The sequence below is a fragment of the Vicia villosa genome, linkage group LG6, assembly GCF_029867415.1.
Source record: "Vicia villosa cultivar HV-30 ecotype Madison, WI linkage group LG6, Vvil1.0, whole genome shotgun sequence".
Classification (NCBI taxonomy): domain Eukaryota; kingdom Viridiplantae; phylum Streptophyta; class Magnoliopsida; order Fabales; family Fabaceae; genus Vicia; species Vicia villosa.
This window is the reverse complement of record NC_081185.1, coordinates 105,013,247-105,028,177: the sequence shown is the minus strand read 5'-3', so window position 1 is coordinate 105,028,177 and position 14,931 is coordinate 105,013,247. Positions and strand designations below refer to the sequence as shown.

The 14,931-nt window shown below is 32.6% G+C and overlaps 1 protein-coding gene across 1 annotated transcript; it reads left to right on the top strand.

Moving 5' to 3' along the window:
• Positions 1-11,458: 11,458 nt before the first annotated feature.
• Positions 11,459-11,833, top strand: LOC131614276 (uncharacterized). The gene has a single exon (XM_058885886.1). The coding sequence runs from the start codon at positions 11,459-11,461 to the stop codon at positions 11,831-11,833; it is 375 nt and encodes a 124-aa protein (XP_058741869.1).
• Positions 11,834-14,931: the final 3,098 nt, after the last annotated feature.

Below are 14,931 nucleotides of genomic sequence, written 5' to 3'. Positions count from 1 at the left end.
ATGGCGCCTACTGAAGGAAGGTCTGCCACAAATCAGTTACCAATTGGTACTGTAAATAAAAGTTTCGTAATTAGATTTAGGGGTGTTCAAACTTAATACCAAAACTCACGTAAAACTCAAAGTATCCAGCGAAGCATAAAATGAGTCTGATGAGTGCAATGTACGTTTGAATCACCAACTTTCAATTAATGTCAAGTTTTTCATTTGCATTTTCTTTAATCTTTTTTTACAGTTTCTTTTCAAAGTCTTTACATTTTGAACCAGTTATTTACTGTAATTTTTCTAAAACTAGCAACGGGGTTTCGATCACTATCAAAATCAAACAAATATTTATCATTCATTTTAAGCATGGTGTCTTGAAATTCACTAGTCGATTTCGCAAAGCAAACTTCAATAAGAGACTAGCGTTGTTTACCAATTTTCATGGTAAACAAGAGGCCAAAGACATGAAGCCACAAGATAAAGACTGGGAAAGTGAAATTGACGAAGACATGGATCTCATGGATCAACCGTCTTTGCAACTTGCTTCTAGTGCAGAAAAAAAGTCACATAAAGGCAGAATATCCGCAGAATCAAAGGGAATCTAGGTGAACCTAAAAATAATGCTAAAGGTTTTAGTAACATATCCATAGAGATAAGACCTCTAAATGTAATATGCTTAAATGTGTTTATTATAATAAAAATGTCTATGGTGCTTTATATTTTTGTTATAAAAAAAATCATGAAATTAACTTGTGATATTTACCAACACATCATGAATTGCAAAAATCAGTAACATTTTAATTGCTTATAGGGATATTACACAATTGAGAGAAGCTCTTTAGAGCTCTATGATTGGCATGTCCTAACCTAGCATTCCATATGGGCCAGACATTGGGACTAACATCTGTATTTACAAATTGAGTTTTAGTATGAACATGAGAAGATAAAGTATGATTGACAATCAGGCATGAACTTTGTGACTTGTGACTCAAGTAATTCCTTGAAGGTTCCAAAGAAAGGCCGGTGAAGTAATACAAGCCACTTTCATATAGAAATCCTTCATGTAACACTGTATTATATGCCTAAGATTTAATGAAACACTTGTTAGAATGAAACTAAAAATATACATTGTAATCACTGGAAAGCTTATAAACATATATTAATTTCCTACTAATGGATGGCACATGTAGTTTATCAGTTAGATTCAACACATAATTTGATACAATAGAGGAAACTTGAGAATGACCAATTGTTTTGACCTCTAGAGTATGTCCATTAGCAATTAAAACATTGTTAGGTCCTGCACAAGAATAAAGATGGTGTAAATTCCTAATGTTAGATGTAATATAATAAGAAGCACCCGAATATGCAAATCATGCATGTGACTTGAAATCCTGATGAACTTCCAATGAGTTATGATGTGCTAAGTAAGTTGTTGCTTGTGGAGCAGGCAATTCTTAAGCCTTTGAGCTTTGCGTACAATTGAGTTGTCGCGTGTTGATCCATGGGAATGAGACTTGTGATGAGCAGGTTCAAAATTCTCATCAAACATGTGCCAACATTCAAGGACAGAGTGACCATACTTGTTACACACTTGACATGCAAGCCTGTTTCCATTGTGTAAGTTTTCCGGCCTCGACTTGGGTCACATGTGTTCCTTCCTACCACGAAAATAGTAATGGCCATTAGCATTATAGACACTATGTTTGGTAACTTCTAAGTTAAGCCAACTATTGACTGTTCTTGTCCAGCTGAGCTACTTTGACATATAAGAGGAATCCAATAGCATAGATATATGTTAGATCCGCTTTGCTATAGATTATCATAATTAAATGGTTGTACTCCTCTAGTAGCCCTTGTAATATCATCGATGGCAAGAAAATAGTATGCAATAGCATGAATATGCGAAACATATTTAGAGATAGTCTTGGTACCTTTCTTGCTAGTTTTCCGTTATGAGCGAAGTTGGTGGCATCAAGCTTTCATCTGAGAGTTAAAGTGTTTATGCACCTTGTCCCAAATCTCATAGGCATGTTTGCAAGATAAGAGGCATGGTAGAATAACTTCAGAAATTATCGAGAGAAATTGTGTGAATATAGCCTGATCTCGCACAATCTAGGCTTCAAAGTTTTCAGATATCATGTTGGCAACTCGATCATTTTCAATTTTGAACATAGGTGAGATTTCTGGATTAACAACTACTTTGTGGAGCTTGTGTGAGAGAATTACTCTTTCAACTTTTTTATTCCAAAGCAAGACATTATTTTCTTGAAGCTTAACGGACATTTTTGGTGCAAAGGTGTTTGAGGTACCTGAAAAAGTGAGTCGATTCATCGAAGCTTGTGAAGTTTGCATGCCTTGTGGAGATTCTGTTGGAGTTTGTACAAGATCCGCCATTGATGTTTCTCCGAAACTCAAGGTGCTGCTTGAATAAAACCGTGAAAAAGATTATTATCTTTTTTGAAGCTTAAAACTTGAGTGATAACACGAACATTATACAAGCCACAAATGACTCAAGAAAACAATTATGTTTTCTCTAAAACCTCAGGAATATGATTACAATTCATCTTATTTGAAGCGTGAAAACCTTCAACAATGGTGAAACGCACAAGGTTTGGAGATGATTCAGCTGAATAAGGTCTCTCGTATGCGTATGATACCATGCTAGAATGATACATTGCTCATGAAGAAAAAGGAGAGAGCTTCATCAACACCATGCAAGCTTTGCTTACTTTGTATATTCATTTGTATTAATCTCTATTGTAAGAGTCTTCACTCTTATATACATTATGAACACTTAAATGGTTGCAACTTACTCAAAGTTAATTATTCACCTACCTAATCTAGCATGGTCATACACATTGTTTAACATAGTCATGCATAATACATCATCATACACATACATGCACTATTCTAAAATTTAATATATGTGAATTTCTCATGTAAGTTATTAGGCTATTTTTTAAACCATTTTCTGTTTTGAAATTAATAATCAGAATAATCTTAGAGTTTGAAAGAGTTTTTTCTAGTTATAGTGATTTTTTGTGTGGTGGGGGTGATTGAATTTTCTGACACTACTACAAAAAACACATCTAATGTCGGACGTGAAATGCGTTTGACGTCGGATACAGAAGCGAGGTAACGTAGGTCATCATGAAAAGCTATCCCTTATCACCTCGATTATTAAAACACCGAGGGGTAAAGATAACTGCACGTGGGTTCGATTCCCAGCATCAAGATTTTTATTATTTTTAGAAGTGGATGGAGAACCACAACAACACGAACAGTAATGGAGAACAAGAACAAAAATAACATCAATGACATAATTAATTGGGAACCTACAATGTACACGTAATCACATCAAATAATGCGTAAGGAGTGGAAGTAATATCAAAGAAGGGAAAAAGAAATTTGAAAAGACAAAGAGATGTAATCATTCAATAGCTCAAGGTAGTTAGTTTATCAGAAGATCTTTCCAACTTCCAGGATAAGAAAACATGGAGAATGAAAGAAGCAGTAATTAGAAGGAATTACTAGTCGTTGACATGCATGGAATATTTTGGATTTCAGACTTCCAAAGATCAGAGAAGAGGAAGAATCAGAAGAATCAATATAAAAGCGAAAGAACTTTATCCAAAGAAATCAGAGAAGAGGAAGAATCAAAATGAGTACTTCTGCTGAAACTTTATTCAAAGAAATCAAAGAAGAGGTCCAAGTCATGAAATAACCAAAATAAAAACCGAGTACTTCATCCAATGCTGAGAGAACAGAAGCTGATGTGGATGTAGAGGTCTAAGTCGTTGAAAGAGACCGTGCTGCTACCGAGCCTTTGAGACCCAAGAGATCTCTCAAGAAGAAGAAATGTGAAAAGGTCAATCATCATCGATTCTGATGATGATGATGATGAAACATATTATACTTGGTCAAACTTTCTATCATCTAGAGGATTTAGATATGATTAATAAAAAATAAACTTTTTGTAATTTTACTTAATGGAAATTTTATTCTATGGTTTCTTATATGTCAGCTTAAGGTTACAACTAATTTAGGGGTTTCATTCTATGGTTTCATACACACTAATCTATCACCATTCATCCTATACTAACTTTGAATAATGCTAAAACAAAAATAAAGGAAATGCTTCATATTTGATAACTTACACTAAATTATCTTGGAGAGGTCCAAGTCTTTCCCATATTCATTGATTCTTGAGGCAGTTTGTACATTAACCATCCAAAACACCAAATCCAAAACCTAAAACAATTCAAAGTAATGCTTCTCAACAACAACAATAACAACATGCAAGAACAATAGTAATGGAGAAAAACAACAACAAGAACAACAATAATGGAGAACAACAACAACAAGAACAACAATAATAAAGAACCACAACAACAAGAACATTAATAATGGAGTACAACAACAATAACAACAACAACAAGAAAAATAATAACATACGTGGAGTGAGTTTTTTTCGTTCTCTATGACTCCTTGGAGAAGAAGTGTTCTTTCGTTAGGGCTCGAAAATTGATTTAGGTAGACAATTAAGGAATTAAAAAGATAAAGAGTATTTATCTCGGATAATCTAAAAAATTGAGATAACAAACCATCCTATAAAATCTACAAAAAATAAAGGCCTCTTTTAAGTTGCAGAAAAAAAAATAGGGAGTTTTTATTTCGGTTTTTACAGAAAACCGAGGTAACATATCCGTCGTAAAATCTAAAAAAAATAAAGGCACATTTTTTATTCCATATAAAATATTAAATAAAAAGAGCTGAGAATCGAACCTCAAACCTTGAACATATATAATTATGTCGATTTTATTTAAATTCGAGGTAACTGATTTATTATTTTTATTTTTTAAATAAAACAATGCGTTTCGGTCACATGTACCCGCAATTTTGTATGGTACGTGGTGAAAGTTTCGTCATAAAAAATGCTATTTGTTGTAGTGTGAGTTTGAATGAACATATAGATTGACCGTCATTGAATTTTTTTTAATTTGAATGATAATATGGATCGAAAGTGATGAAGATGAATGATAAATAATAGATTTTTTGAGTTTTTTTTATATGTTTAACTTTTGTCTTTATAACATAATTATCGTTATCCAAACTAAAATAAAATGACAAAAAAAAAGTTTAAGCCTAAATAATTTTAGCTTAACTTAAAATCTGAATATAATTTAGAGACACTTTTAAATATTTATTTTTATTTTGTATTTAATAGATTCTCCTAACACAAAAAATACTCGTATAAGAGGATGTTTATGCTTTTGGCTTTCAAAAGGGTTGGGTTAGATATAATTGCATTAAGTTTAATATTCCAAAAAATCATATTATGAATACTCACAAAAACTACAAATTAGCTGGATTTTCAAATTCATTGTTCCTATACTTCCTAATGTAATAAAAGTAAGTAGAGTCCAACTTGTTTTGAAAGTGTACCAAAAATGACTTGAGAGTTTTATATTTTTGTTTAGCTGGCAAATGTAAGCATCAATATTGGCAACTAGTACTGATATATACTATGTATTCAAACACATGAAAAGGGGATCCATGTATCATACAAGACACTAAGACAGCTAACTAGCTTATCATTATCATTTATCTATATATTTTAGGCAATTAATGCATGTGTAGCGTTTAATATCTTAATCAATTGAATCTTGTCAACATTATATTATATACTACCCCATTCATTTTTTTTTAGTTAATTTTGTTTTTCTATTTATTATTTTTAAATTTTTTAAAAAATATTAATTATATTTCAGTCAAAATTATCTCCAACTATCTATCATGGGAACAATTAATGTAATTAAATAATCCACATATTCCATAATAATTGTCAGTATAGCCTCAACAACACAGTCATTCATTAATCATATACACCCTAAGATCAAGGAAAAAAAATGAGAATGAGGTTAAGCTAGATGATAATCACGTGTTATCTTGGGAGATCCCAGATGCTTCACTCTTGAAAGAATTTTAAACTCCATTGAAACACCTCACTAACCTCAAACTCAAATAGCCATCAACAATGCCGTAAAGTCCATGAAATAACATCTTATATTGGGAACATGATTAATTGAAATTTCTTCTCTAAAAGGAGATTTTTTTTAGAAGCGCTTATCTCGACATTTAGTTACATGCTTCACCATTTTTTTTTAAAGTTCATACACCAAATATCGTCCTTGCAAACCTTTAAAAGTAACTCTTATTGACCTAGAATATCCAAACAGAAGAGATATTTGGTGAATTGTGATATTTGAATTTTAAAAATCGGGTTTATAAATATTTATGTTAATTGATAGAAATAAAGAGAGATGAAACAACGAAATAATATAAAAGAAAGTTAACAGAGAAATAAGCAACTTAGAATGCTAGATGCTAAAACCGTCAACATTCATTTGGGTTATCACACGAAGCTTTCGGTTAAACAATGTCCTCAAACTAACGAAGAAAAGAAGATAATGGAGAGTACTCCTTATGCAAGTGAGGTTGAAAGCATTATGTATGGTACGGTTTGTAGTAAACCAGACTTATCATATGCAGTCAGCATAGTAAGTCAGTTTATGAAAAATCCTGGTCAGGTTCATTGGAAAGCTTTGAAGTGGGTGCTGAGGTACTAAAATGGTTCGCTAAAGGGTGGTTTAAAGTACACAACGTCAATTCACGAGGAAGAAGATTTGTAGGTTTCGTTGATTCTGACTATGCATGTAATGTGGACACTAGAAAATCCTTATCAAGTTTTGTGTTTTCATTGTTTGGGACAACTACAGGCTAGAAGGAAAATAGAAAATCAATGGCCGCATTATCTAGTACTCAAGCACAATATATTGCCCTTGTTGAAGGGGTCAAGGAAACCATATGGTTGAAAGACATGATTGGGGAGTAAGAGATTACTCAAGAATGTGTGAAGATAAATTTTGACAATTAAATTGCCATTCACCTGACCAATCATCAAATTTATCATGAGAAGACAAAATACATTGACATTCGTTTACACTTTATAAGGGACATGATAGAGTCAAAGGAGATTCAGGTTCAAAAAGTGCCCTCGGAAGAAAATCCAACTGATATGTTCACCAAATCATTGCCAAGTTCAAGGTTCAATCATTGCTTGGACTTGATCAAATTTGTTGAAGAGTGATTCAAGCTTTGAAGAAATCGACAAGGTGTTTGGTGGTTCAATTGACATCACCATCAGTTTAAAGTCAAGGTGGAGAGAGTTGTTGTAAATATGCCTTAAAACCTCACGTGAGAAAAAGAGAAAGAAATGAGACATATTTTGGTACTAATAGTTTTAGGCTTGCTTGTAGATCCGTTTGTTAATGGGTCATATCTTGGCCAGTTAACATTTTGTTAGTTATAATATGGGTTTTCTCTCATTTGTTAGGAACAAGTTGCATAAGATAGAAATCCTATTGAGAAATCAAATGGTAAAATTCGTAGTGTAACACCCGTATTTTTGAATTATTAGATAAATTGAATTTTGGTTAATTATTTAATTAAAATTTAGTTTATGAATATTTTTTAAAATAATGGAGTAAATAAATAAGAAGAGAATATTGGACTTTTGGGGGTGTGAGGTGTAATTAGTGGCTGTATGGAGTAAAAAGCTCTACACTTAGTCCTAATTATTTTATTGTTTTATTATTGAGGAAAATAGAAAAGAAAGGAGCAAGAGAAGGTTTGGGAGAAAAAGAGTTTATCGTAGAAGTGAGAAGAGCAAAGGAAAGGAGGAAAATCCCAAAGTTCAAGGATCGATTCAAGAATATCCATCGAGGTAAGGGGGGACTCTTCCTTTTAGTATCTCTTATGTGATCTTAAGTGATAGGTATATTGATGTATGGTTTGGTTCAATTAGATATTGGGATTGTTAGGTTAGGGTGTTATAGTTTGGATTGAATTGATGCAATTTGTATGATCTATTGGTTAATAATGAGTTTAAATGATGTTTGGTGGTGTATGATTGAATGTATGATGATTGTATGCCTGTATATGCTGTTTAAACTCGATTTTGAACTGAGAATAGGTGGAATCGCAGGGTCTGTTGTAGACCAGGGAATTGGTAAAATCGCAGGTCCGCTAAGCGGAGGGGGGTCCACTAAGCGGAGGACCCAAACTGGTTAGCTTCTGTCTAACATCTCTAGAAGTCCGCTGAGCGGAGGTCAGAAGGAAGTTCGCTTCTGCCTCGTGTCGCTAGTGGTCCGCTAAGCAAACCTTGCTGTGCGGGAATTTTTCTAAACTTTTAAATAGCGTATCTTTTGATCCGTGTACTCTTTTTATGTGCCGTTTTGGGCGTTGTGAAAGTAATTAAATGTTTTATATGATGAATGATGAATATGGGCAGTGGCCGACTTTATTTCTTTAAAACTCGATTTAATTACTTGATGAGAATTGAATATTGTGTGTATATGAAATGTGTGTGACAATGTAATTGATGTGGTGATAAATTGGCTGCGATTATTATTATAATTGTGATGAATGCGTGGATATTTGAATGATGTTGGAAATATGTACATACTTATTTGGTGATGTGGTGTTGAGATGAGTTATTCATCATGATCGGTGATGTTTTAAGTATGATATGTGTGTCCATTCATTCATATGCATTCGATGATGGATCTCGGTGATGTTTGGATCGATGGTGGAAATATTTCCCATTGTGCAGAAATTGTGTCGGTGGGTCGTATCTCGATGAGGCGTAGATCGGTCAGGTGGATTAATTCCACGGTTTATTGGTACCACATGCATAGTGTCAGTTGTGTCATATGCATTCTGTTATATCATGATTGGATGAATTTTGTGTTATGTGGTGTAATCTATTATTGCACGTATTGATGAATAATAGTTGTGAATCTGAATATGTATGATCGGGTGAACGGTATATTATGATGCTTGTTGCTTATGAATTGCATAATATTTACTAATTGAGAATGAGACTCACCCTTACACGTTGTCATTTTCAGATTGAGGAGTAGCGACATTAGTGCTCGGTGAGGATGACTCGTAGAGTTTATCCGTTTATGTTGGGTCGTGTCGGTCATGCTCTGATCTTGTAACACTGGGGACGATAGTTATAGATTTTTATGAGATTACTCTATTTTATTTGGTGTTGGATTATAATTCCATTTAGTTGTATTGACGATGTTTCTTATTCCGCTGTGATAAACATGATTATGTTTTGGTAAATCGTTTCCTAATGAAGCATGACTTTGACCATAGTTGGTTTATTTGTTTTAAATAATTGTGGCACCCTAGTGTTTATGTTTTTACTCTGATTATTTATTTAAATTGCCGCGGGATTTAGAAGGGTGTTACACGTAGAGTTATATTTTAGGGATGTGGCAGTCTTTTGGGGTTATCATAGGGATTGGTAAACACTTTAAACACCTTGGGTTTATGTGATTCTTATATTGAGAGTTGGATAGTTTGAGAAACACTTGAGTAGAAAATAAGGTTTATTCTTGATAACTTAGAAGGTTATTTTCTTATAACTCATTTGTAATTTCTTGTAACAACTTTTGGAGCATAGTGAATTGGAGAGCTACTCTATCACCCAAACATAGATCATTTAATCGAACTGGATAATTTTTTTTGTGTTCTCTCATACTATTATTTTTATTTCTATATGTCATTTGATTGATTATCATTGTTCTTTTTCTCTACATATCAAATTATTTAATTTGAATTGAACGTTGTCATTATCACAACATATAGTTTTGTGTAATGCATTAGTTATTAAAGACGATTATCCATTCTTAAATATTATTCTCCTATAAAAAATATTTTTACAACTGTCAAAACCATCAACATAATTATCATCTATAATCTTTATAGTCCGTGCATCCTAAATAAGGTATAGATAATTAGTTGAAGATGTGGGTAGTGATTTGAAAGTAATTCGAAAGCATTTTACAAACTTGGTTAAATGATGAACATTATTATTAATATGTCAAATAATTGAAAATGATCGAAAATAAACTGAGGTGAAATTTAGGAAATGCAAAATTTGAAGAAAAAAAAAGTTTTTTGACAAAAAAATGAAAAACTTCATTTGAAAAATTTAGAAGAGTAAAAAGAATTGAAGTGTAATTGCATAGTTAGTGTCAATTATTAGTTTATTTTAGACCATGTGTTGGGCTTTAGTTAGTTGACCCAATATGGATTTAGTATATATTGCATTTTGCTTTGTAATTGTAGAGTAGAATCATTCAATGTAACTGTTTTCCAATTTGAGTAAAACTTAGTTACAGTGTCTCTGTTTTCTCTTTTTTCCATCATCATCTTCTTCATATTCATCTTCAACCTTGTTCTCCAACAATTGGTATCTAGAGTTGGTTCGGATCCACGGAAAGGGAAACACGAGTGTACGTGAGGTGTGTGATTGTTTTGATTTTAGATTCATTCAATTCATAGTGAATTGAAGATCAAAATCGTATCAGAATCACATTTCTTTATTTCAAGGGATCGGGAAATACAAGTGTTTTGTGAGATCTAAGTGATTTCCCGCCCAATATCAAAGATGAACGGTTGAAACAGTAGTTGGAATATGAAACTTCCAGTGTTTTATAGAAAGAATTGGAATTGGTGGATGATTCAAATGTGTGTGTTGTTTAGAGCTCAAGATGTGTTCGAGTTCATCAACAACGGTTACATGCTGGTTAGTACAGATGCAGCGGAAGCGCAAAGAAACATGCACCGAGAAACAAGGAAGAAGGATTAGAAAGTGTTGTTCTACATCCATCAGTGTGTGGATGTGAATGTGTTTGAGAAGATCTCTGATTCGATGATGATGATGAAGGCTGCGTGGGACACACTGGTATGGTGCTATGGCGATGACACATTAGTAAAGAAGGTGAAGCTTCAGTCTCTATGTAAGCAGTATCAAAATCTCAACATAAAGAACAATGAGAAGGTATCTGAGTACATCACCAGAGTGATCGTGATCACTAATGAGATGAAAGCTTATGAAAAAACGCTCTCAGAACAAGTGGTTATTGAGAAGGTATAGAAATCACTTACTCCTCTGTTTGATTACATTGTTGTAGCTATTGAACATTCTAATAATTTGAGCACCATGAGAATTTAATAGCTTCTAAGAAGTCTATAAGCACAAGAGTTGCGTCTGACTAAGAGAACCTCTGAAAGAGAGGTAGAGGAGGCTCTGAAAGGTTCTTTTGTCAAGAAGAACTAGAAGAAATCTTGATTAAAAGCCAGGAAAAGACATGGTGGATCTCAGAAGTCAGAAGTCTCATACTCTGATGAGAAGAAACGTCATAAGAGGAATGAGAAGTTTGACAAGAGAATGGTTAAGTGTTACTATTGTAATAGGTTTGGCCATTTTGCTAAGAAATTTTGGTCAAACAAGGAAAGGAAGTTAGAAGAAGAAAATATAGCAAGAGGAGATTCTGATGAGGAATATATGCTATTGATGGCTTATGAATCTAATGATGAACCTATGTGATTGATGATTTCTAATTCAGAAGGAGACTTTGAATATGATTCAGAACCAGAAGATGACTATGAAGCTGAAGTCGAGTCTGATTCTAAAGTAGGTTTTGAAGATGATTCAGAGTCAAAAGATGACTCTGAAGTTGAAGTCGAGTCTGATTTTGAAGGAGAATTTGAAGATGAGTCAGAATCAGATGATGATTATGATGTTGAAGGTGAATCTAATTCTGATCTAGGTTCTGATGATGATCTAGAATCTGGTGGTCAAATATCTGAAGATGAATCTGAGTCTGAGGTGACTCTAACGGAGACTCTGAAAGTGATCCAGACTCTGATGATCCAGAATCTGGTGGTCAAATATCTGAAGGTAGTGTTTCTGGAGGAGGGCTAGAAGCTAATACTATTCTAGGTTCTATAGAAGACTCAGAACAAGTTTAGAGACAACAAAGAATGAGACAAATACCCAGAAGGTTGGCAGAGTTTGACATATTACGCAATACTGAAATAGACTCTGAAGAAGAAGTCATTCAGTGCGCCATGTTAGTAGACTATAAACTTGTGAATACAAAATAAGCAATCAAGAAGAAAGTCTAGCTAAAGGCCATGAAAGAAGAACTTGAGGCTATAAAAATAAACAAGACTTGGGAGTTGACTGAGCTTCCAAAGGAGAAGAAAACCATCAACGTCAAATGGCTTTTCAAGGTGAAGTTGAAGCCAGATGGATCAATTGGCAAACACAAATCAAGGTTAGTAGCTAGAGGTTTTCTTCAAAAACCTAGGATAGATTAGTTTGAGGTGTTTGTAGCTGTAGCTAGACATGAAATAATCAGGTTGGTGATTGCTACAACTGCTAATAATAATTTACCTATGATAAATCTGGATGTTAAATTTGTATTTTTGAAGGGTCCTTTATAATAAAAAATCTATGTGTCACAACCTTCTCGATTTTTGAAAAAGAATCAGGAAGGGATGATGTACAAGTTGCATAAAGCCTTGTATGGATTGAAGCAAGCTCCTAGAGCTTGGAATTTGAAGACTGATTCGTTTTTCAAGAAGCAGGGGTTCAAAAATGTGAGATGAAATAAGGTGTTTATGTTTAACATACTTCTGAAGGTAATGTGATTTTGGTATGTCTCTATGTTGATGACATATTGCTGATTGGATGTTGTTCTGTTGAGATAGTCAAGTTCAAGAAGGTGCTAATGAATGAGTTTGAGATGACTGATTTGGAAAATGCTGATATTTTCTAGGTATGGAGATTTTGTACTCTGAGAAGGGTATCATTTTGCATCACCTGAAGTATAAACTTGAGCTTATGAAGAGATTTGAGTTAACAAATTGCAAGTCTGCAATCACAACTGTTAAGACGAATCACAAGTTGGATCGTGGTGCTGAGGGTGATGATGTAGATGCTACAACTTTTAAACAATTGGTTGGCTCGCTGAGATATCTCTGTAATACTATACTTGAAATTTGCTATGCAATTGAAATGGTTAGTAGGTTTATGAACAAAGCAAAGTAGTCACATTATCAAGCTGCATTTAAGATTCTGAGGTATATTAAGAGGACTATGAGGTTGGAGTTGATTTCCCTTCTGGTGCTGAATGTGAGTCAGATATAATGAGCTACTTCGACTGTAACTGGTGTGGTGATAGAGCTGACAGAATAAGTACTTATGCATATTTTTTCAGATATCTAGGAAGTCTCATTTCTTGGTGCTCCAAAAAGCAACCTATAGTTTTCTTATCAACTTATGAAGCTGAGTACATTGCAGGTGTTTTGTTTGTGTGTCAAGCTATTTGCCTGATGAATTTGCTGTAGGATCTGAAGATTAAGGTGAGCAAGCATGTGAAGTTGATGATAAATAACAAAGTCAGTTACAAGCCTTGCCAAGAATCGAGTGCTGCATGGGAGAAGCACGCACATTAACCTAAGGTTTCACTATCTGAGGAATCAAGTTCAGAATGGAGTGTCAGAAGTTGTGCACTGTAGAATCCGAAGGCAACTTATAGATGTGTTGACTAAAGTTGTCAAGACTGAACACTTCATCAATTTAAGAAATGGAATTAGTGTTGTTGATTTTAACTCTGAATGTGAATTAAGGGATGGTGTTAAAGTGTAATTACACATTTAGTGTTTGCTATTAGTTTGTTTTAAGTCGTGTGTTGGGCTTTAGCTAGATGGCCCAATATAAATTTATTATATATTGCATTTTTGCTTTGTAATGATAAAGTAGAATTATTTATTGTAAGTGTTTTTCAATTTGAGTAAAAGTTACTTACAATTTCTCTATTTTCCCTCTCTTCTATCATCATCTTTTCATCTTTTTCTTCAACCTTGTGCTCCAATAAAAATTAAATTGAAGTAAAAAGTGAAATGGAAACTTCTTTAAATATTAAAAATGTTAAGCTTGAGTTTCATCCATCAAAATAAAAGTTAAACTTGTATCAATATCAATAATCTGTACTTTCTTCTAAGATTTCTCTTTCCGATATAACCAAAACAAGTACAAACATGGTAGTACATGTGAGTGAATTTTTAAAACCAAATAATTAAACTTAAATGATTAATAAATTTTAATCAATAGTAAATAAATATCTATTATAATATAATATATTAAAATAGAATCATAAACTATATAATTCATTATCTTACTTATCATATTATTAAAAATATTATGCGACACTTTTTAAGACATAACATTTAGGCTATGTTTGCAAGTTTTGAGGGGAGGAGGGAAGAAGGCTTCCGAAAATAAAATTTTAAAAAATTATAGAAAAATATTTAATATTTTTTTTAAAAATAATTTTGTTTAGAATGATAAAAGAGTAATTATTATTACTAAATATTTAATTTTTAGAATAGTATAACAACCTAAAAAATTTTAGAAAATAATATTTTGACACTTAAATTTAGGTGTAAAAAATGATAAGTGTAATTTTTAGATGTATTAGTGTATTATTGAAATTCGTGTAAGTGTATAAAATGAAAAAGTTGAAGGGAAATGATAAGCTTACATCTTTTTTGTACACCTATACCATATGTCTATACACACAATACATAAATTTTTCATTTTAAATAATTTTTTCTGTCTTGATTTCTGTGCAATGATATTTTCCTTTGTTAATATTAATGGTGTATGATACAATGTATAAAAAATAGTGTATAAATAGCATAATTTAAAGTTGAAACATTTGTATACAATTAATCTATGGTGTCAGATATAATGTCATATATTGGATGTTCAAATAACACTCCTCTAACTTTCTAAAACTTCTATTATTCATTTATTATTCATTTGAGGAAAATTTATAACGTTTAATTTATAATCTTTATCTACTTACTATAAATGTAAAGAAGTCAGGATGACAACCCTAGTCACATGTCATCCTTAAAACAATCTAAATCACATGTCATCATGAGAATAAAACCTTAATTATACAAATATAATAATAATAATAATAATAATAATAATAAAATACTAATAAT